This window comes from Falco punctatus (genome assembly GCF_963210335.1).
Source record: "Falco punctatus genome assembly, chromosome: 4".
Lineage (NCBI taxonomy): Eukaryota > Metazoa > Chordata > Aves > Falconiformes > Falconidae > Falco > Falco punctatus.
The window spans coordinates 81,788,562-81,812,649 of record NC_137583.1 but is presented as its reverse complement, the minus strand read 5'-3'; the positions used below and the strand labels follow the sequence as shown (position 1 = coordinate 81,812,649).

At 35.0% G+C, this 24,088-nt stretch overlaps 1 protein-coding gene across 7 annotated transcripts in view; it reads left to right on the top strand.

The window, feature by feature from the left end:
- The window catches only part of DGKB (diacylglycerol kinase beta), a 389,225-nt gene that overhangs the window by 137,133 nt on the left and 228,004 nt on the right, over positions 1 to 24,088 (top strand). For all 7 annotated transcript variants that reach the window (XM_080383930.1, XM_080383931.1, XM_080383932.1 and 4 more), the window contains 4 exons: positions 6,155 to 6,229; positions 18,333 to 18,418; positions 20,783 to 20,872; positions 23,526 to 23,686. In XM_080383930.1, the coding sequence (XP_080240056.1) occupies positions 6,155 to 6,229; positions 18,333 to 18,418; positions 20,783 to 20,872; positions 23,526 to 23,686 (412 nt within the window). The remainder of the gene's footprint in view (positions 1 to 6,154; positions 6,230 to 18,332; positions 18,419 to 20,782; positions 20,873 to 23,525; positions 23,687 to 24,088) is intronic.

The window sequence follows — 24,088 nt, the reverse complement described above, 5'->3', positions numbered from 1 at the left end:
AGCTTGGAACCAAGCAAGTAAACTGCAAGCAGGTCAGCTTTCCCTACCTCTTCCCCACCGCCTCCATTAGATTTCTTCTTTCAAACAGTGTTCCTTCAAGTAAACTAACAAAAGGGACAAAATCCTGCAGAGTAGGTGTTAAGGGAATTCTCAGAGCTGAAGAGCATTTAACCAAAACTGTATTCAACGACCTCTGAAAGAACAGGTTATTGTTTCGAAGCTGATGATGTAATCCTTGAACTGGTGTACCTGGTTATCAGTAATGCCAATAATGCTGGCTGTTTCAAAGGCAGATCTAAAAGTTGAGTTCTGAACAGCTTCAAGAACATGCCTTTGCAATCATAACAAAACAATGTGAGCCATGCTGGACCATGTTTCAGACACAGCAGCAGTGTGAGGTAACCCTGGTCATCTCTGCAGTCAGGGGTGTTTTTGGAAAGTAATGCACTAGCATTTATCTTGACTTTTTTTATAGCACTAATACGAAGTGAGTGGATCAGGTATCCAGTTCGGAATTAGGGAAGTGAGAGGCAAGTTAGAGAGCTGCACTTACATAGTTAGTTATAACATAGAAACAATTTAATTAAATGCTGTTTCACAGCTTTCAGTTCCCAGCTGGTAATTGGTCTCAAGTGTTACTATCTGAATGGGCTTAATGTGTGAGGGATGTCATTTAATGTCAGATATTCTCCAGGGTAAAAGCAAGTTTTAATCCTGACCCCCTTCCCAAGCACCTATTCCCATTCATGTGTTGCAGTCTGACACTTCTCGGTTTATGTTAATGCAACTGATACTGAGGCCAAGGAGATCACAGGATTGATTTGAATGTAAAAAAAATAATGCTTTATACATGCTTCATTCACTAACACCATTACCTACAAGTGTCATTACACAATGAAGTGTATAGTGTGAGGGCAGCCACCAGCAGCTGAATATAGTGAAGTATGAGAACCTTTTACATTGGCTTTGATACCACACAAAATAAAATGTTACACTGCATACCAATGTGTCAGGGTTGCACTCAATATTTCTGTGTTAGGAGGAGCACATCAAAAGGTCAACTGCATAGTCATGGAAACATATCTCAAGTCATTCACCAGCAGGAGATGATATCTCATGGTTAGATATAAAACTAGATTCAAAAAGGTTAAAAAGATCCACATATGGACTAATTGATGAGAAGGGGTTTGCCCTCTGCCTTCTAAGTGTTAATGTTTCATATCAATACCAGTAACATAATAAAATTATAAAATAAGGATGTTAAGAGTGCATATTATCTTGAAGATTTAATCAAAGGAGTGAAAACATTTTCAGGGAACAGTAATATTTAACTCTTTTACTTTTCCTGGTCGTGGGTGGGGTTTTTTGGGTTTTTTTTTGTTTTTTTTTTTTTTTTCTGGCTGCTCCACAGGAGTAACTGGAAAGAAGAGAATCCTGTATTTCCCCCTATTCTCCTCTGATTTTCTGGCATTATATGTTGTGTAAAGTAAAATCACAGGACATTTGAAGACATAAATAGCTTTTCAAAATGCAGAGTTACGGTGATTCAAGTCAGACTTGTTGATTATAGTGATGTTGTAATCTGCTCAGGTATTGAGAGGCTAGGAGTCAAGGATAGGCTGTAACAAAAGTAAGATTTCCATAGCAATGATGGGGAAAACCCCCAAAACTACAACCTGATAATTTTGTAGATGAGAATTTCATTACCTTGACTCATTCAGATTAGGGTGATCTTTTACTGAAAGCTATTCTTCAGTCTTTACTTAGGGTTTTCTGTATTTAAGAGATCACAATGAATGAGGTTATGATTTCTAATTGACTTTCATTGAACACGGAAAGGTTATTGCAGATACTGTCAAGACTCCAGTGTTCCCACAGTTCCCCGTATGAGATTTTATGCCTTGCCATATGGTAACCCAGCCCATTTCATTGCCCTTAGACTTGGAAAGAATGTATGCATCCACCTGACAACCAGTTGAATAAATGCACTCCCTCAATAATACTCTGATATTTGCTTTAGTATACTACATTTTTTTTCCAAATATCTCAAATGCAAAGATCTAAGGATCACTAGAAGGTAAAAAAGTTTAGGTGCTTTTGGAATAGGGGGGCAATGAGAAACAAATGGATATGTAGAAAAAATGCATTCAGAACACAAAAATATTTCCTCTACAACCATATCCAATTACCTTGTCAATACATTTTAAAACTTAGATTATTAAAGAGCCAGAGTTTTGCAAAATGTACAATGATAAATATTATTCTTCTTGACTAGGTTTCTCTTTTAAAACCCAATGTTATGACTTTCAGATAAAATTGCAAAATAAAGAACTATGAAAATAACCCAGTTATACTTAAGAGATTAATACTTATTGCCTATCACCTGAAACATAAATGCATTTACAGTTATTTGGACTTAAAATTATTTGGTCCAGTGGATAATACATATGCTCACAATAAAATAGAACAAAAAAACAATTCAATGTTTATTAAGGAGAGAGTAGCAAATTAAAAAGATTAAGCCTTTCACACACCAAAAAATTTTAATTGAAGATGGTATTGGATAGGAGTTCAGCAAATGCAGTCAAGTGTCTTCCTTAGGTTATATCACACTGTAACATGTTTTCAGTGATTGTGCATAAAATGGACAGATGTGGTTAATTTCATCAGAAGAAAAATGCAGTATGTTCATTTCATCCTGGGGCTAGCTGTCCTGTATGTCTGCTTGTAAGATCTGTCTAATCAAGACAACAGCTTTCAGTAATCTGTGAATGGAATGTATAAATTTAGTTCAGCATTGACAAACTAGTTTCTTTCAGAAAAAGAATATACAACAAACGTAGTGCCTCTAAAGACTGTTGTTAAGGGTAATGCTTCTCACATAAGAGTCCTTCTAAATCATGGTATTGTTTTGTCATACTCATTACTTTGTTTTCTACTTCCCCATTTTCCAATTTATTTGCCTGACCAGTAGGTGAGTTTAAACAATTGTTTCCTTGACAAAGGTGCGGTTGGATGCACTGGAGATCAGCTTCCGTACACTGACGTTTCCTGCTGACTCCACGTTCAGTGCCTGTACAGTACAGGTTGATGATATCTTTGACCTTTGTTGTTTTCAAATAACTTTGGTTCATAGTAGCTTTTCCCTCCTACCTTCTGATTAATCTGGCTTTCTTCGCTTTCTTTTAGCATTGATACAAAATGTAGAAGCAGTTTCAAATGATCTTTTCCAAATGCTGTCCATCTAGGAGAGATCACTAGCTTTGTTTGAATTTTGGGGAAGAGTCCTTGGCTTCTTTCTTCTCTGCCATTAGGGATCAATTAAGTCTATACTGACCACATCTTGAATAGTCACCCCCTAGATGTGTGAAAATGCATCCTCCAGTTGGCACAAGCCACTGCTATGGCCAGCTTTTCCCCCAGTGTAGTCAGCTTTACTGCCAGTTTCGAATTGCCAACGCATTTCTGTCTCTCTTTTCTCTCTTTAAAGGAGTGATCTTAGGACTTCAGAAGATAGCTCAGTCTAACTTAGCCCAGGGTGCGCTCAAGAGTATTTTCTTCACGTTTAAAGATGATCCCAGCCCTCCTGGCCACTCCTGCTATGATTTTCTGCCTCCTTAGTTAATGCTAGCACAACTGTTCTGAGGTTTTTATGAGATCATGGATGTGATTTAAGTGAAGGGAAAAAAATGACAATGGAGATTTTTTTTTTTTTTTTCTGAGGATTTGTATTTTAAATTGAATGTTTAGTTTTCCAGATCACAGAATAACCCTGCAAATGGTTATGGAAGCACAACTGTTTGTTGATAAACAGTGTCGTCATGGGATAAGAACCTGCTGGAGGTGATAGTGAGAAGTGGCAATTTCATGAACCGGCTTTGCTCATGCAGTTGCATTCCATCACAAAAAGCTGTCTTTTGGGGCATTACCCACTGCACTGCCTCATGGCTTTGTCAGCACAAATCTCTAGTCACAAAGAAAGCATGTCCGATTCCTCACTTCTATGTTGAAGCAAGATGTTCAGAGACGTGCCAGTATCAGTAGGTGGTTTAGTACTGCAGGTACCAAACTGGAAGGCTAAATCACTGTCCACTTCTTTGTCTTGTGTGTGTCAGGCTGTGAGGTCTGGTTACAGTTTAGTGTGAAGGAAAACACAGTTTCTTCCTCTTTTTTGGAGAATGTATGAATGGGTATGAACCATCAATTTATGAATTTTACATAGACTAGCATACATAAATATGTTACAGTAACTTCAAACATGATGTGTCTTTTCTGGTGAGTCATTATAGAGTGATTATCTGGTATTGATGTTCAACTAGTACCTGTGAATGGTATGCACTTAAATCAAGTGTTGTTCAATGCACTCTCTTCATTACTGAGTTACCCAACTCCCCCATTAATAAGAAGTCTTTTATAGAGTTTCACTGATAACTGACAACAGTATTTTGAGTGTAGATAATGGCTAGTGTGTTTTGTAGCTCCAAACTTTCAGGCAAACAACTCTTAAGCCTTTGGGATTTCATGACAATACTGTTCACGAACTTCTTACGGTCAGCTGCACAAACTAAATTAGGCATCTTTGACCAGGTTAAAGCCTATATGTCACTGAGAAGCAACTTACACATACTAACTAGAAAATTAAAAATAGGATCCTTTTACAATGGTAGGGTGCTGCAAATGAAATGGAAATACACCATGTTGTAAATCTGCTCTCAAATGTCTGATTTAGCTGTCATCACAGCCATTGGCAATGATGTGTGCATGCCTGCAAAGTGAAACCACTCATTTCACACTGACTTTTTCTGTCAGGAATGGCATCGGGAATAGATTGTGGGTGTGTTTGAACACAATGCTTTACGAAGAAGCTGATATTGCTAAATAATTGAGAAGTTAAGAAATGTTTCAATTTGGTAATTTTATGGGTAATTACAAATTTGTTTGCATTCAGTAATCTTCCACCCTTGTCTTCTACCTAGCTTGATAAATTCTGCATTGCTATTAAGAAAACAAAATTTTAGAAGTCCCTCAATGAGCACATAGATTGTGTCTAGACAGTTTTATTCTGCTGAATTTGAAAATGTGAACATTTTGACTTAAAATCCAGCTCTTATTGTGTTTTTATTTAAGGAAGTAAAAAGAAATGAAGAGATATTTCAGTGGAAAAAAATAAATTCTTTCTTAAAAGCATTAAAATATTAATTAGCTTGAGGATGTTAACATTAAAACTAAAAGCAAGAAACTGGGGGTTATAATTTTAATTATTTCCACAGATCCTCAGTATATATTTATCCATTCTGAGCTCCAACTTTTCCATGTGCTTACTTGTTTCTATGTAAGAAATAAAGCGGCTACCACATTGTAATTAGTGCAGAAAATTACATTTCTAATACTTGTAATGAAGAAACAAAATATTTGTCATACCTTTAGGATAAGTAACTTCAAATTTATAAAGTTACAGGTTTTTAAATACTCTGCCATTTAAAGAAATGCTTGCTGGGGGTAGGACAGCAAAAGGGTTCCCTTATGGGGTAGGAGAACACTTTTCATGCTCTTTCAATAAATTGCTTCCTATTATTCAGATAATTTTAAAATACGGGTAATTTAAGTAAAACAATGGGTTTGAATCTTTTTCATTTTCTTCCTATTAAAATATAATCCAAAGGAGATGTAGCTGACAGTAGATTTGCTTTCTCAGAGTGTCGTTCAGCCTATGGGGACATTTTTGGTGGGTGGCAAAGCCAATTTGCTTTTGCAAGTAATTATACTTGTAATTTTATATTAGCAATAAATTTCATAAATCTCTCCTTTACCACGGAGTTACTTTAACAGGAACCGATGTAGTTTTCCAGATGCTTTTTTGACTCACCTTTTCTTGTGTCATTTTAATGCTTATCCTTTTTTTTTTGTCTATATATACAGCCTTTAATTAGTAGATAGCTTTTAGTTCTTCTGCCTCAATTTTATGTCCACAATACACTGTATGTGTAAATTATAATTGCTGTGTTCAAATATTTATTTGTATAAATGAGATCCTGCAATTCAAATAATTATAGTATGTGTTAACTTAATTCTTTCATTTGCTAGGTTAAAAAAAAAAAAAATACATCCAAGCATGTAAGTAAATATTTTCTCCTTGTCTCTTTTACCTCTTCAGAATTTATAGAAAATTTCAGTACCTTTTAAATCCTCGCCAAGTTTATAGTCTTTCTGGAAATGGACCAATGCCAGGGTAAGTCTACAGTTAATATTATTACGAGGAACTCATTTAATAAAATGCTACATAATCAAATGAACAGACTGAGCCACATATAGCACGTTTTGAATGTATCGACACTACAGACCTCTGACAGGCTGCAGAAATTTACAGGTACTAGTTGTTTACATGTACAAATAAAACTACGTATCATGTGTTTTACTGATAACCATGCAGTACTCTGTAAGAACTGTGGGATGAATTTCACTCTGTTTGCAGCTTTTACTGCTATATCAGCGACCTGAGTTCACGTGGCAGTTACTTTCATGTTACAAATATCAAGCGGCCTCACAGACTGACTTGCAGGACATATATTTCTTTTACATAAACACATATGTGCACATACATATGTGTCTGTAATGTATATACTGTACGTACATATATTCTTACGCATGTCAGATATAGAATGTTGTTTCAAATTACAGTGGCTGCACCCTCCTTATCAGTTCCATGATGTAGTGGGCAGAAAATGACTGGACAGGCCAGATTGTGCTGGCTGTGACTTTTTACAGGGACTGAAGTGTTATCTGAACCAGGTAATGTCACAGTCACTTGCCTAACATGCTGCTTCCATGCTTCTTTCTATTTTGCCTTTACGTGAAGACAGGAGAATTACAGTATATCAAATACCAACTTTTGCCATCTGTAATTGTTTCCTTTTTAAGGAGCGAGTGCTTTGGTAGAAGAAAACAGGCAGACCAGCACTGAACATCTGGTCTGTGCATCAGTTTGTGTGTATTGCATGTTATTTAGTTATGTCACTGATATGTGAAATTTTACATCAGTCAGAAGAGTTGCAGAAGGATGTTAGGAAATACATGTTCACTGACGTGAAGTTTACACTGTTGTTTAAATACTTTTTAAAAGAAATGTCTTAGGAGTTTTTATTGCTTTAGACTTTTTTTTTTCTTTTAATTTGGAGGAAAATAAAATGAAGGTGGAAACGTATGTGGTTTGTGCCTCGCAAAGTTATGTTTCAGTTATATTTCAATATATCATAGCTGTATTACTGGAAAGAGTATGCTTGGACAGTTTCTGCCAGTATTTCTGATTTTAAGGCCAAATCTACAGGAATCTATTCTCTCTGAAAACTATTCTCTCAGCTGTCCATTTATTGTGTTAGGCGTGGGATATGTCTAGCACTGATGAAAGTGAAACACAGATTAGGCACAATCCTTTCCGAAGTTAAGATTCTTAGGATATCTTGCACTGCAGTGTGGCTAATATGCCTCCAGAATGATGCAAAACCTGCTCAAAAATAGAAATAAAGACAATGCATTATTTCTTTCCTGCCTGCAATTTTATCCTATACTTTAATGCTAGTGTTGTTGTTTCATTACTTAAATTATATTTGTCGTTCATGTTTTGTTAAGCTAGTCTTGACACATGGAAAATTTAAGTAATCTTACTCCAAAGAGTGACTAGAAGAATTGCAGAAACGTATTTCAGGAATTTATAGCAAAATTTAACCGAGAGAAAACTAGTAACCAATATTTTTTTTTTACATCCAGTATAATAAAAATGCTATACTAAAGACTGAGATGACAACTTTTAAAACAACTGAAATTGTTTTTTCAAATTCATCTTATTTCATGGAATTATTTTTTTTTTTTATAAATAAAAATCAAACCCCACTTACTGACTGAATGTCTGTCCATTACTGACTGATGGTTTGCATGTTGTGATGTAAAGGAAAATGTATTTTAAGGCAGTAGCACAAGAGGGCAGTGTTAAGATCAACCTGAAACCCTGCACTGAAGCGATTTAAACTTCAGTCTTTTGAACTGGGACAGTTTCTAAGAAAATTTTTTAAACTTCTCTTCCTATTAGGAATCAAAGTAGTTTTACTTCAGAGTCACTTTGAAGAAATTTCTAATTAAATTTCAAACAGACACTGCATTATATTAAGCTTGTTTTGGCATATTTTTTATTCATTCCACAGAAATGAATAATCCTTAATTTCCAGTTTATCTCCTGCCATCGCTTCTTGCCCCTGGCAATACTATCTAGGCTGCATATAATTTGTCCCTTAAGTGAGCAATTGAATAAACTCTTTATTTCACTTACCAGTCATTGTTTCTCTTTCTGCGAGGGCTGGATTGTGTAATAAAACCTGCCCATCCATCCACTCACTCATCCATCTCTATAATGCCAGTTAGAGTGGGTTGTCAATCAAAACATTACATGTATTTAATATTGTCATATGTGTAATTTAGATTGAAATAGAAGAGTGGGGGGTTGTACAGCACAGAGAAAACCAAAAGTGTATTCTTCCTATCAATTACTGTTATTTAGTGAAAAGGGATAAACAATATATATTTATTTTAAAGCATTTATTATTATTGTAGTACATCTTAATTTGAGCCTGAGAATTTTTTTTTTTTCTTTTAAATATTGTTATCAAATGTTTCACTCAACCTATAGAATGTTTATAGTTTTAGGGTAGCATTTGCATTTTTTTGGTAGAGGCATGCTGTCTGTTTTCATCCACAAATTAATGTGTTGGTTTTTTTGGGTTTTTTATGATGGTATTTTTTCTCATATTCTGCTGTCATCAACCAAGACGATAACATTCGTGAGTTTTCTAACTTTGGCCAACATTAATTAAAATTTGCAGTTCATTTCTGTCAAATACCTAAGTATCTCCTGTTCAGATATTAGGGAGAAAGACAAGAGAACTAGGAGACCAATATAATCCTAAATCTTAGGGGAACTATGAAACCACTATGTTGTTTTTCAAAAGTCAACAGCTCAATCACTAGGTCTGTTGTTCTTTCTCTGCAGTGGGATAACCATGTTCTTTCACAGGAATGTGTTGGAATAGGGCTCCTTAGCAGACCTGAGCTGAAACAGGGTTAAAAAAATCTTCTTTAGAGGAAGAGGAGCCACTTGTGGAGTCCCATATTTGAATTTCTTTGAAATCTGGAGATAATAAAATTCATTTTTCCTTTTTAATCCTCACCCTTAAAAAACCCAAGCCAAAACAAAAATAAACCACCAAAATGCAACAAACAAAACCACCTCCTCCATGTTTCACAATATCAGTTATTATACATTTTTTTCATAAATATGCTGGCATGTAGCAGGTCAGCAGGAAAATATTTTGAACAAGTTGGCAATGAATGCCCCATCCCTGGAAGTGTCCAAGGCCAGGCTGGATGGGGCTTTGAGCAACCTGGTCCAGTGGAAGGTGTCCCTGCCCATTGCAGGGGTGTTGGATTTAGATGATCTTTAAGGTCCTTTCCAACACAAACCGTTCTGTGATTCTGTGTGTTTCAGTATTGCCGTATGAATGTGCAGTTACTCCAGTGGTTGTTCACCTACTTTCATAATAGATGGGATGGTACTTGGAGAGCTGCAGGGACAGCAACAAAGATGTTTCTTGTAGCTTCTTAGCATGCCTAAGCTAAGTTTTTCAGAGCTGTTTATGCCAAGACTTGTACACATTTTATAAATTATATATATATATAAACATACGTACATGACGCAAATAAATTGCACAGCAGCCAAGTCTCTGACATGGATTCCTTTGCAACAATGGAAACTGACCTGCTGCGAGGCCTGAAAATCAGCCAAAGGGCAACAGTAGACTTTAAACACTGGCATAATAATTAATGATTTAGGTATTTTTATTTGGGAGTAGAGAGATACAGGTGAGCTGGAGAAGCCCTGTAAGCCTGAGCCCAGGCATAAAAGGTATTCCACAGTTACAGGCTGCTGGTTAACAAAGTGACGTGAAAATTGCCGGTCTGATACATTGTGTAATTTGTGCCTAGCACCTGTGTTTTCAGCCTTGAAAAGAGTTTCCGTGTTTGGTTGTTGTATCTCTATAGGAGTCTTCTACTTCTGACAACAACTGTTATTGTGGATTTAATGATCTTGAAGAATCTGAAATTCTGTTATTGTTCACCTCACAGAGAGGTGAATAATAGCTGGATGAATAGCAGTCGAGTCACAGATCCACACGGCTCTGTAGAGAGGTCACTGTTTCACAAAGGTTTTGTCCCTCTGAAAAGGCTCCTGTTCCCTTAAGTCTATTATTTAAAGTGTCTAATTTATGTTATTTTTATACTCCATAATAGAAATTATATCCACTGAAATTGTATTTCTTTGTAACTTCCTTAAGCATTTAATTTGGAGAGCATGTATTTTTAAAATTTTCTCTGCAAGTTTACCTCAACAGGCCTTTTTAAATCTTAAATTTTGTCCACTTACAAGATGCCTGAGACAGTCAAACTGAATCCCTACAACTTACCCTGTAATTTAGTTGGGAATCTACACACCTGGACCTTTATAACTTCACAAAGCAATAGGCCTATTTTGAAAATTATACTATTTTCCCTGATCATTGGTATTGATTGCCAGAGCATTTCTTTGCGCTTCGACATTTGGAATATCCAGAGTATTCTGGGAAGGCTTACACACCAAGAATATTTTGAGAAGACAACTGCATAGTTATTTTCTTCCGAACAAAACCTTGAACCTGGTCCATATTTCTTTGAAAGAATTACATTTTTGCTAAAGAATGGCAAAGCAAGCCATGGTGGGTTGGTTGTACTCTATTGATTAAGATTACTGTTGTGCACTGTAAATGAGTAGTACTTAGAAAGTTTTCACACGTGAAACTTAAACCTTGGGTTTACAGATAAATTTTCATGAGCTGTAAACAGTATTTTTATGTGTGTGCCATCTGTGGTGTTTGCTGCATAAATAGCACAATCTTTAAATACTGTAAATATCACCAATTTCCACTGTTGTCTCGGTCTAGACTTAGAAAGTTTTGAGCCAGATTCATTCACCTCTCTCTTAATCACTATAATTGTTCAACAGTGAGTTTGCCACGTGCTTACAGGCTTTGTCTGAAGTCTATTTCAAATGCCTTTGCTGTGTCATTTAGCCTGCTTATTAGTTTGCTTTTTCTCGTTCTTGAACTGGTTCTTTTTTCTTGGTGTCATGATTTAACCCTGGCCAGTAACTAAACACCACGCAGCCACTTGTTCGCTTCCCACACAGTGGGATGGGGGAGAGCATTGGAAGAGTAGAAGAGAGAAAACTCGTGTGTAGAGATAAAGACAGTTTAACAGGTAAAGCAAAAGCCATGCATGCAAACAAAGCAAACCAAGGAATTCATTCACCGCTTCCCATGGGCAGGCAGGTGCTCAGCCATCCCCAGGAGAGCCAGGCTCCATCATGTGTAACAGTTACTTGGGAAGACAAACACCATAATGCCAAATGTCTCCCCCTTCCTTCTTCTTCCCCCAGCTTACATATACTCAGCATCATGTCATATGGGATGGGATACCTCCTTGGCTAGTTCAGGTCAGCTGTCCTGGCTGTGTCCCCTCCCATTTTCTTGTGCCCCTCCAGACCTTTCGCTGGCAGGGCCTTAGAAACTGGAAAGTCCTTGACTTAATATAAACATCACCCAGCAACGACCAAGAACATCCGTGTGCTGTCAACATTGTTCTCACACCAAATCCAAAACACAGCACTGCACCAGCTGCTAAGAAGAAAATTAGCGCTATCCCAGCTGAAACCAGGACACTTGTTCAGCCCCAAAAATGCTTTTGACTATTAACAGTTAAGTTACTTCTGAATGTATGGAATCCAGCATCTACTTCACCCACTATTTAGCCTATATTGGTTCACTTTTCCCCACAAATGCTTCTGTATTTCTTCTTCTGACTGGCATGTATCTCTCCCAAATCTGTAAGGTTTTTATCTTGTGGGTATTATGCAGATAAATAAATCTTATTCTTGCCGGGATCATAGGTTTAACACTATCATTATTGTTCAATATCTGTATCAGAATGATTTGGGGCTATCTACTGACTATAATGCTATACTGTAAAAATAGATTGGTATACATCTTAAGGAATAGTTAAGGAAAACTTAAGTTTTGGTTAGACAGGGCTTTGGGCAACCTGTTCTATTGAAAAACTGTCCCTCCCTGTGGCATGGGGGTTGGACTACATGATTCTTAAAGGTTCCTTCCAACCTGACCCATTCTATAATTCTATATTAATGTTTTTTTTGAGTGTGAAGTATATCATATGGACCAATGTTTTCAGTGTCGGGTACCTGACAGTAAAATATCTCCTAGATTCATGGAGTCCCTCAATATCCCATGTGATTACACACTAAAAGACGAGGATCTTGTTTTTCTAAATGTGCCATCATGGTTTTTAACAAACAAGATTTTAAATTGGCGGTCAACTTTACCTTTAGAAAGTATGAACCAAAAAACACTATTTTTAGCTGCAATATATGTATCTGCCAGTTAACTGTTGCACGTTAAACTGCTATATATTGTCCCATGCAATGGTAAACTGGATTTCTTGAAACTATTTTTATTAATTTACTGGAATTGCTGTGTCATTACAGTGTACAGAAAACTCTTAACTGGGAGTTGTAATGAGGTTAAAGTGTGTTTGTTGTCCAGTTCCGTGGCCAGCTCAGCTTGGCAGTCTAAAAGAGGAAAAACTGTGATAAAGTTTTCATTCATATTCTCAAGCAAATTACCATTTGTTGGTGATTGTATTTGCTTTGTTTAGTAAAATGACAGCAATATGATCATTACAATAAAGGAGTAAACATCTCAACAATGGAATTGCTTTGTCTTTCAACTTGGTGCTTTCCTAAGCGTAGTTATTTAAGAAGAATCAATGGTGAGGTGAACATCTAAATTAGTGAAATTGTTAGATTAAACCCAGCATTGTGAATTCACAAGTGGACAGAGTATCTAAATTAGAGTTCACCTTCAAGGGTCAGTTATCTATCAGATCGGTCCTTTGTCAGCATAAATCTGTTAATGAAGGTTTGGCTCTAATTTACTTTGAGCTGGTGGTATTTGGGGTGAACATTTATCTTTCATTCACTTCTGTTCACAGACAGCACAAATTCTATTCTAATATGTAAATGTTTTACTAGTTAATTTGTAATCATCAAGCTGATAAGTTGCAGATGCCATTCAAGAAAATTTTGTTAATATTACTGTATTTGATTTATGCCATACTTTATGAAAAATAAATACTTATTGAATTTAATGATTTTACATATTTATTGGTTCAATATTATTGTCTCAATACCTTTGAGACCAGCCTACTGTATCACTGTGAATATAGAAGTTTTGAAACAGAAGTCATAACAAATAATTTTTAATACAGTTTCTTTCTAAATTATAACTCAAATCTTCTTAAGTCCTCTACGTTGCAGCTGATTACCATTACATGCAAGTATTGTAATTGGCAAAGTTCATGTACTGTCTATAGTACTACTGGCTGAGAAGCTATGAGATAAAAATATTTACAAATTTTACTGATTATCTATTTCTAAAGTACTCTCCTTTTCCAAAAACCGAATCCAAATTACTCAGGGGTAACTGTAAAAACCAGCTCAGTAAAAACAGCATTTAGATTATTTAAGGGAAGATTTCTCTAATGTAGGCAGGTACTAAGTTCTGTTCTCTTTTTTTTTTTTTTTGCACTTTGAACTTTTTGCAGTGGAGAAATGTACCAAATTAAAGAGTATTTTTATATCCACTGATAATTTGCAGTGGATTATTCTTTGCTTGGGCTGTTAACACTTCTGCTTTTTGCTTCCACTGTAAGTGAAGGAAGACTGGCTGAATGATTTCACACAGTGCTGCTGTTGTGCCGCCTTGTGTGGCTGAGCACATGAAATATCTGCATAGTGCACTGCTTCTAGGTGCCATTTAAAATAGTTTTACTGTGAGTGGGACAGGAAATTCTAAAGCAGTTCTAAAAAATTAAGGAGAGGTGAGAGGGTGGGTCTGTGTTATCTGTGCATAAATCAATCAAATTCATGATTCAATATCAAATATTTAAGTCCTGTAGCACTGGTGGGTTATTCATCAATAGTTTTTCTGCATTCATATGGGTTTGATGAGGTGATTATGGGAAACTGAATTAGAATAGCATAGCTAGTTGAAACAGTTGCCATCTTTCAGGTGGAAATTACTAATTTATTAGCACAAACTCAATAATTGCCTGTGTGTGTGATCCTTGTCTCTGGCAAAATAAAATAAAAATAGGCTGGTATCAAGCACCTTCAGTGGTTTAAATTATTTGTTTTACTTCCAGCAGGTAGGAAACTGGATTAGGGAAGATTAAAACATGTCAATTTTCAAGAGAGCTATCCAGATGAAGATACATATTGATAGGTTTTTCAGCTCAGTCTTATGGTTGAGCCTGTGTCCTATGTTAATTATTGACCATGGACCAAGAACTACGTCCATTCTTATGAAATTTGTAGAACGTTAAAAGTCTGGAGATACAGTAAAAAAAAAAAAAAAAAAAAAAGGAAACTGCAGTTTAATGATATGAGAATTCAATCATGAGGCAAGAATTAGATGATCTTGTCAATTTTGATGATAGAAATACAATCAAATATAATAATCTCTTGGAATCCGCATTTAGAGATTGATTGTATTGACCTTTCTCCATAGGGGGGACAAAAAAAAAAAGGTTCATTTTCCAGAATCATCTAACAATTCACCTAGCAAAAATATCCTGCTGTTTTAAGGCCTTACTGTGCAGCCATACTTTTTTGTGTCTTCCTGTGGATTATTATAGTTTTCGCTTTTCATCTTTTATTCCCCAAAATATCAGGAGTTGGTTTGTTGTGTGGAACAAGATGTTAGTAAAAGTTCTGCTGATCTTTCTCGTTGCCTTATTGCCAGTGATTGAAGAACAGGTGTAATTTGGGTTACAGTCTCTCAGCCTAATGTTCTTAAGTACCATTCCAGCTCTTCTGATTTATGTTGTGATGTAGGAAAGATTTTTACTATAATGTCTATAAAAATCAGGCTTGTATAAAATAATATCTACCTTTTCTCATATCCATAAATAAAAGGGGAATTTTTTTGGTGGCAATATTTTTCTTCATTAAAAAAATATCAAAATAACGTGTTGTATTAAATGACTGTGTGAATTATAGTACAAATTCATTTGATACCAATAAAATACATGTTTTGAAGTTGCTGATTTACCTGTTTCATATATTCTATTTAATTTTTCAGTTATTTATGTAATTTCTGTAAAGTTTATTAGTATATGGGACACTTGTGCTTTGTACTTAATGTCATACCAGTCATATTGTGCTATGTAAAGAGTAATTGTCTAAACTGTTAAAAAGTCATCATCATAATTTTTTAAAAATTAGAGAAAACTCTTGGGAAAGAGACCCATTGTAAGTACTGTTTTATGTTTTTATGTTGTTTGATGTTTTTTATATATACGTAGAATTGTTACATAATTTTATAAACAAATTCAAGAAAATAGGAATTAATTTTCTATTCTGATTCTTTACCTTAGTCTGATAAAGCCTTTACGATGGCTTCCACTTTTTTTATTTCCCCTTCAAATAACTTTAACCAAGTTCTTCTCCAACGATTTATTCTTTTTCAAACCACATAAAAATGTTCTTTGAATAAGAGGCAACAGGTACTATTAAAACACTAATTGACTAATGCTGTCTTGTTAGGCAATATTTACTCTTTAAGTTCTAATAAGAAATCTGTCAAATCCTTTCTTTACAGTTATAACATCTATTGAGTTTGAATGAAAACTTATAAATAGAAAACCATGTTACTTTCCCAACTCTTAATGTAGGCTGCACATTTTAATTCAATGAATGAAATTTATTTACATATATAATTATACAACTATATTTAATTTTATAAATTAATTTGGTTTTATAAATATTTATATCTGTTATAGTATATTTATATACACTACATTTATGTATGCAAATATAAAATGTAAGGTATGTTATACTTTTATATATTTAATTATATATTTATATAAAATATGTATATTTTTATATTAAAATTCATAAAAGGAAAGTAATGCAAACTTAGTGCTGTACAATAAAATGGTTTGGAAAAATCGCTGTGTATGAATATAAAATGCTGCAGGCTAAATATAAGTGAAGCTGATTGAGAATTTTTCTGATGATACGGTTTTGTCAGATTCCTCAATCCTCCACTTTCTTGAGAAGTTATAATTTTTTGATGAAAATTAAATATACAGTCAAAACAGAAAAGGAATGTTTGATAGCCATATGGTAAAGATGCTTTTTTATAAAAGGGGAGATGGAGGTTTAGGTTATGTTCTGCCCATCTGGATTAATGTTAGCATCAACCCTGTACTTCTGGTGTTGGTTAGTTTGTTTGTTGGTTCATTTATTTGTTTTTTCTAGACTTTGTTTCTGACATCTATTATACGTGGTAAGAATGCTTAAATATTTATAAAGTTCCTACCCTGCTGTCACCTCTGTGCTGTAATTTGATTTTAAATTAATCTGAAATGCCCTCAGTACTGGAAGCAATATAATTAAATCCACTAACTTTCTACAGACCAAACACATTGGTGCGAAATGGGTGATGCGAGGCATTTATCTCTTTGCCAGACCTCGTGAGCTGACAGAGATGCACACCTGTGCACTAGGGCATATCTCAGTGCCCACTCTTACAGTGGTAGGAGGTGACTTCCAGCAGAGGGTCTTTCAGCACATATGCTTATTAGAAAATGTGTTCTCCAAATATACCCAGTCAGATTTGGCACATGATGTTTTGGATGGGAGGAGATCCTATAGCATTTGTCATGCGGATGTGTGAAGTAGAATGTAAGAGGTGAGAAGGGCAAAGCAGGATTTAATACAGAATGAGTAAGCATCCTTCAGACATAGTACTTGACACCTGAAATTGTCTAAGAGCTCTTCTGAGCAAAGAAAATTAGAGGGAGTGGGACAACAGTGTGATGGGCTTAATTCTATGTAGCTTTGCTAACCTTGAAAATCTGGTCTAAAATGAATAGAACAAGTTGTCCTGTTGTCTTCTACATATTAATATTTTTTTTACCATTGTGCTTTTTGTTTCCTTCTCTCATGCTCTTTCTTTTACTCTGTAGTTTTCATGAGTTCTTGATTTTATCAAGAGGCCTAAAAGAATTTAAAAAACTTTCTATGGAAAGAAAAAACATTCTCTGTGCATCATTAAAGTGTCATATGGAAAATAGCTTGAATTAAACACTTGCAAGTTATTGTGTATATTTATCCGTATTTAAGAATTTGGGTACAATGTACTAATTGTGTGTTTATTAGGAGATTACAAACTGGAAATCAAATCTGGTCACTAACATATAGAATATGCATTACAATTTCATTGAGACTAATGAACAGAATAGATGTGAATGTTCACACACATATATAGAGTAATTCTGCAAAATTACTGGGACTTTTTTGACTAGTCACAATTTATATGTAAGGACGAATTTCAGTATGTGTCAAAAGCAATCCTGAAAAGATGCTTTTGGATTTAAAATACTGCAATTTAGAATTGTTTTAATATATCCTTACTTTTCATCATTATGGAACATTAGTATTGAATGAAGTGGATAATGAGGCGGTGATACGGTACAGCACTCTACTGATATGGAAGCAGAAATAGCTAGCCAAATACTACCAAAGATATTTCACTTTTAAAGTATGCTTTGTAGGAGGATGGAATTGTTGCATTCAATGTGATGCTTACTCATTTTGTATTAAACCATGGTGCAAAGTTGTTTTTATTGACCACAAAATGCTCAGCGTATTATGTTTTAGTGTACTGTCAGAAATATGCTGTTTCCATATGCTTTTATAGACAGCACCTCACAAGGAAATATTGTGGCTAATATATTTAGCCACCTTAGACGTTTCTGTCTTGAGAGAATACATATCCATTTACAAGAGGGTAAACAGGTAATGTTTTCTGACAAGAGTTTCAAACAATATTTGAACAGGGACAAAGATTTGGATTAACCATCGGGTCTAAGCTATTTCTAGTATTAGTGTGCCATAATAACACTTGAATTAAGAATTTAATATTACCTTTTTCAGATAATATGACGTTGGATTGTATTTGTCTAAAAAATGAATGCATGAGCAGAGGTGATTATTATTTAAAGTGTTCACTTGCTATTTACTATTAAATGAAATGTTTTAAGACATAAAATGTTTGCATAATGCAAAATGCATTTATAATAATTAAATAGATATCTTCATTTACTGTTTTTAGGTTAAATTTTTTCCGAGATGTTCCTGAGTTCAGAGTACTAGCATGTGGTGGAGATGGAACAGTAGGCTGGATTTTGGATTGCATAGGTAATCAATAGTGTTTATATAGTTTTGCTTGACTTATGTTTTTTATTTACTGCTGTTCCCTGTATTCCAAAGTATGGATACAGCTATTTCAAACAAGATCTTGTTCATTTAAATTTTTGAAATCTATTAGTTTGGGACATTATTATTTATAGGGATATTCAAATTGCAAAAGATATTCAAAATCCCTAGACAAGTCCAGTGTTTGTAGTCCTGTGGGTTTGCAGAAAGCAAGACATTTGAATCAATCAATTTTATTTTCAGTTTGAAGTCTATTTCCCGAACTGAATCAAATCTAAGTTGTTTCTTTTAAGACCATTTATTTGCCTTAGATAATTTGCTTTTTCAGTTACCAAATTTTTGTTTATGCTCCATTTTTCCATAATGGAGACAATGGGCTAACAGCCATCTCTGTTTTGGAGTTCTTTTAGTCAGTTAGCCATGAAGTCCTCTGTACAAATCATTAGGAAGGCCCAGAAGTTAAGATATTACAGACTTCTCAAGGCTTGTTAGGCAGAATATCTTCCACACCACAATCATTTATTTGGTGTTAGAGGGACTACGGAAAAGAAAAGGAAAAAAAAAAATGGAATGTGTGATGATAGCAATTAGGAAGGGGATAAAGAGGGGTCAAAAGGCTCAACTGAAAGTTTAGATGGGGTGTGTGTTTTGTGGGAGGTGGGGGACCAGAAAACCTTTTAAAGTTCAGTGAAAAGTAAAAAAGGTGTCATGAAGGAATGGATGAGAGCAAAGGCATATTTCTAATTTTGGTTTGAAAAAAAAAATATATATTTTTGCAAACGCAAGCTGTCGATTGTATTTCTCAAATAGCTTTCAAAGTCATAAATCAATGGACATAAATAGCAGGTGTTATTGCCTAAACTTGGAAGGGTGAAGTTTTGCAGCTGTTAATTGTATCATCACTTTGTTTCATGAGGTCTAAAATGTCATGCAGTTACTTTCTCTTTCAGTGGCATATTTGAAAAAAAGACTGCATTTTTTCTTAATAAAATACTATCATCTGCAGCAATTTTTGTTGCACAGAACTATTTATTTAGGGGACCCAGGATCCATTTGTTTCATAGGTACAGGAAACAGATTTTCAATGCTTCCTTTTAGCAAACAAAAGCTGTTTGGCATATGAAGTTCAAGAAATCGTTCTGAGAAACAGACACCTTCTAGTTTGGTCTTTTCTTTCCTAATCTCCTGATATAAAAAGAATCTTAGCTGAGAGCAAAGGAAGAAGAAAAATCAAGAAAGGGGGAAAAAAAAGCCAAAATAAATCAAAACTTTTTTTCTCCTCAGTTTGAGACTTTTAGAATTTTTTCTTAATTATTATTCTTCTTCTAAATATCATATTCTCTTAAAGAGTTGCAGTACTCTGGCGTTGTGAATTTTAAGTCTTCCTAAAGTATTGATGAGAGGAATTGATACATAACACGATGCCTTTGCCACATCTATTGGATATATAACCTGATGCTGAGAATTGCTGATAATTTTGCATAATTCTATGAACAAAACAGCTGATTGTTTAATTGTTCAAGTATGACTTTTAAACTAGACATGCTACTCATTCCAGTTAAATGGGGAATTTGACAAATTATATATTTGATATATTATACCTGGGGGATAGCTGCCCCACTTTCAACTTTCAGAAAGGCTATATTTCTTGACACAAAGGTTTTCCCAATGGATTTTGAACAGAGATCCTTTGGCTTAAAATGCTAGAAGAGTACCAAGTCAAAAGACACTGTAAATTCTTACATTTCAAAAGATTACTTATTAAATGCAAGATACCAACTTAGAGACTTGATCAGATAGATCAATGCTCATTTTGAATATCAGGTTTAATTCCTGATAGGCAAACCCCTGGTGTTGGTTCCAGGGAGACCTTGGTAATGGTGCTCATGTGTATACAAAAATCCAAGTGAATACAGTTAAATACAAATTTGGTCACCCAGGTGAAAAACTACAGATTGATCTCATTATTCATGCCCTGAACTATTATTCTTTTGCATTTATAGCTGCGAGTGGCAGAGCAAAGAGCAGCAGAGAGCATATGTGTTCGGTCTTGGAAAGATCTTGAGCATCATTGTTTACACTTGTTTATCACACCTATGGGTGACAACAGTCCTTGTGATAAAAATAGAGTAACTTAGGATTAAGGATTGAACATTGACTGGAGAAGGGGCTGCATAATGGATGGCTTGATGAAATGCTTGCTGCTGAGCAGACAGCATGATCTCATATACAAAATGTGTATCACTGTTTTTCACTGAAACAAAACCTAACACAGTTTCTGTATCGATACCATACAATTAGATTTTTTTGTCCTTTAGTTATGTATTTTTCCTTTTTTATTCACAGAAAAAGCAAACTTGATTAAGCATCCTCCAGTTGCTATCCTGCCTCTTGGAACTGGCAATGATTTAGCAAGGTGCCTGAGATGGGGAGGAGGTAAACACAAATTAAAATTCCATGTGTTATGTAATTACAAGAAAAAAAACCCAAACACTTTTGCATCAAAGTCTACTCTCCACGTTTGGATTTCTTTTTTATGATGTATGTAAAGAACTATTATCATCTTTCCTCTTTTTGGAATTAGCTGTCTGTAAATGTTGTATGAACAATTTTATAGGTATTAAAGGTTGTAATCATTCCTCATACTTTGTAGTTTCTGCTGACACCAACAAGGCTCAAAAGTGCAATGAGATTAGTACGTAGCTATTTGGTTGCCTTTTTACCATCTGTATTACATTTATTTCTTTGATCAATACCTTATGAAAGGAGTATTATTAAATGGATTTTAATTGGGGCTGTTCTGAAAGGGTTAATGAAAACAGCTAATAATGGGTTTGGAGTGGTTTCCCCTTTTTTAATATTCATTAATATTAAATGAAAAAATGTGTCTCAGCTTCAGAGTAGTTTCTTTGATCCAATCCTCTTCTACAGATCTACATCTAGAGATCCAACCCTCTTCTACAGAGGATTCCAGACAATAAGTGCTGTGGTGATATTTATTAGAAAATGAGAAGTCAAAGAATGCTGAAATGAGAATATACGTAAAGTCAAACCTTTAATACCCTTTGCATCCTTTGCCGGATGTGTGGAGCCTTACTCTGAGCTCCTCCAATAACTTAATTCCATTCAGGATTTGCATTGCAGGCTAGCTTGAAGGAGACACAAAGAAGAAAGCCTTAAGAAGACTCAGTTTCTGGTGAAAGTATGTCAGTTTATGGGCTCATAGCCAGTTCTATTTCAGGTCTCAGTTGGTTATTTCAGTTTAGATGATGTGTATGTGGAACTTTTCTGTTTATGTGCAACTTCTCAGCCTTTGTGGATATCTCTTACTTCTGTCTCGTCATAGTAAGTTTCTTTTCCAAATGTCTGCCTTGTTACCAGATAGTCTTTAGCAATTTCTCAGTAGTTTCTGTGCTCTAGAACTTCTTTATTAACCATCATGTTCTGCCAAACCATTGGAGAACCTCCTTTATTTTCTCTGTCAAGACTGGCGATTGTTTATTCACATGGACTTAGGAAGAAAAAGCAGACGCTATCACCACCACCACCACGCCCCATCCCCTAAAAAAACCCGACCAAAAACCCACAAGCAAAAACAAGCAAACCCCCATGCAAATCAGCCTTGCTTCACTTTCTGAACAGTTCTTAGAATAATGTCATAGAATAATTCAGATTGGAAGGGGTCACAGGAAGTCGCTAGTCCAATCTCCTGTTCTAAGTAGGGTCAATTATGACAGTGTTTGATTACATTAGTCAGGACCTGTCCTTCCATTCACTCTTACTTATTTACTTCCTGTTTGGAGTGATTCCATCTGGACTAATGTAGAAAAAGACAGTATGAAAATAATCTGGCTTCCAGCATTCTTTGCCCAGTTGCTTTGTGGTGTAAGACAATGCCGTAACACAGTTTTTCTGGAACTTCCATAGATGGGAGAGGAAACAGGGCTTCCAGAAAATAAATTACTGGTGAGTGATCTCAAGGATGTAGACAAAGGGAATCGTGCGTAGTGCTGTTTTGTGGTGGTTGAGAGAAACTAACAAAAACATACTATGCAGCCATAAAGAAGTACTTCAGCAATGAGTTTAGAGCAGGGAGGCTTTGAATGGCTTTGCTTGCTAACACTGTTAACGACTAAGGAAGTATATGTTGCTTGAATATGAAAATTTATTTCTAATTTGAAAAGGAATGAATCCACAGATCTTAGTTATCTATTACAAAGTAATTTGGCCTGAATAGTATGCAGTGTTGATAATGTCACTTAGCAAAATCCCCACACTTTTTATGCATGCACACACGTACTGTATGTTGTGTATACTCAGCAGTATGTAAACAGGTTTTCTACTGAGTTTCATATAGTGTAATGAACTACTACTAGCGAATTACAAAAAAAATGTGTTTCTTGGCAAGTAAGAGCAAGATTTCTCTACAGAGCAGAATGAGGCTTAGAAAGAAGTTGTTGAAAGATGGAAAAATATCAGTTCTGCTGATAAGTCATCAGTTACGCATTTCAAATTTTTGTTTTGTTATGCTAAACCACATTGAAACAATCAAAACATAATAGACAGCTTTTAGCCTTTCAGTCTCTTGTCAGACTTTAATCAGAAAAATCTACTGTATGTCTTTCTTCCATACATTTTGAAATCAAAGGAATTTAAATATTAAGATTAATTTCCTAGCAAGAACATTTTGCAAAGTATAACCTTAGGTTTTTTGATGACTGCTATAATTGTTTGGAAAATTCAAAGGAATGGAAAGTTTTGAAGATCAAATTCTTTTCTCCAGTATAGGTCTGATGCCCAGTGAAATCTGTAGAATTAATCTAAGTTTACATTAATCTAGCCAAGTGCAGAAATCAGCTTTGTACTTGTACTGCTTTTAATGAAAGGTGCTGGAAAATTGTCAATATTCCAAACACAGTCCTACTTTTCAGGTCTTATGTGCATAGTTTTCATGTTTCCAGTCACAGAATCACAGAATAGTTTGGATTGGAAGGGACCTTTAAAGGTCATCTAGTCCAGCCCCAGAGAATGAAAATGGAATGAAACTTTTTTTATGCTTGATTAAATAATCGTTTTCATGTTTTGCTAGGTTATGAAGGTGAGAATTTGATGAAGATCTTAAAAGACATTGAGAACAGCTCAGAGATTTTGCTGGACAGGTGGAAATTCGAAGTAATACCCAACGATAAAGATGAGAAAGGAGACCCAGTGCCTTACAACATCATCAACAACTACTTTTCTATTGGCGTGGTAAGACTTATACTTATCCTTAAGTGATTTTCTGTTTTGAATAAATATTTGCATTGTGTGTCCTCAAGTGAAGCATTGTTGGCTACAGATCATTTATAGTTTTGTTTTGCTAGTGAAATGAATACATAGATGACTGACAGCAATTTACATAAATTTACTTCTACACATTCAAACCAGAATTATTTTTCAGGAGCTTCTACCTTCCCATCTATAAGGAAGATATTTGTGTTGTTCCTAATGCTTTATGAGCAGCCATAGTACTAAATTTATATTGCCATTATGAAGGTCCTATAAAAATATAAACCAAAACTTATCACTTAATAAGAACTCTAAGTTACATTTTCTGTTAGTATTGACATAATCAGAGATGCTTAAAAGAACAGTGGCATTCTTTATTTCTTT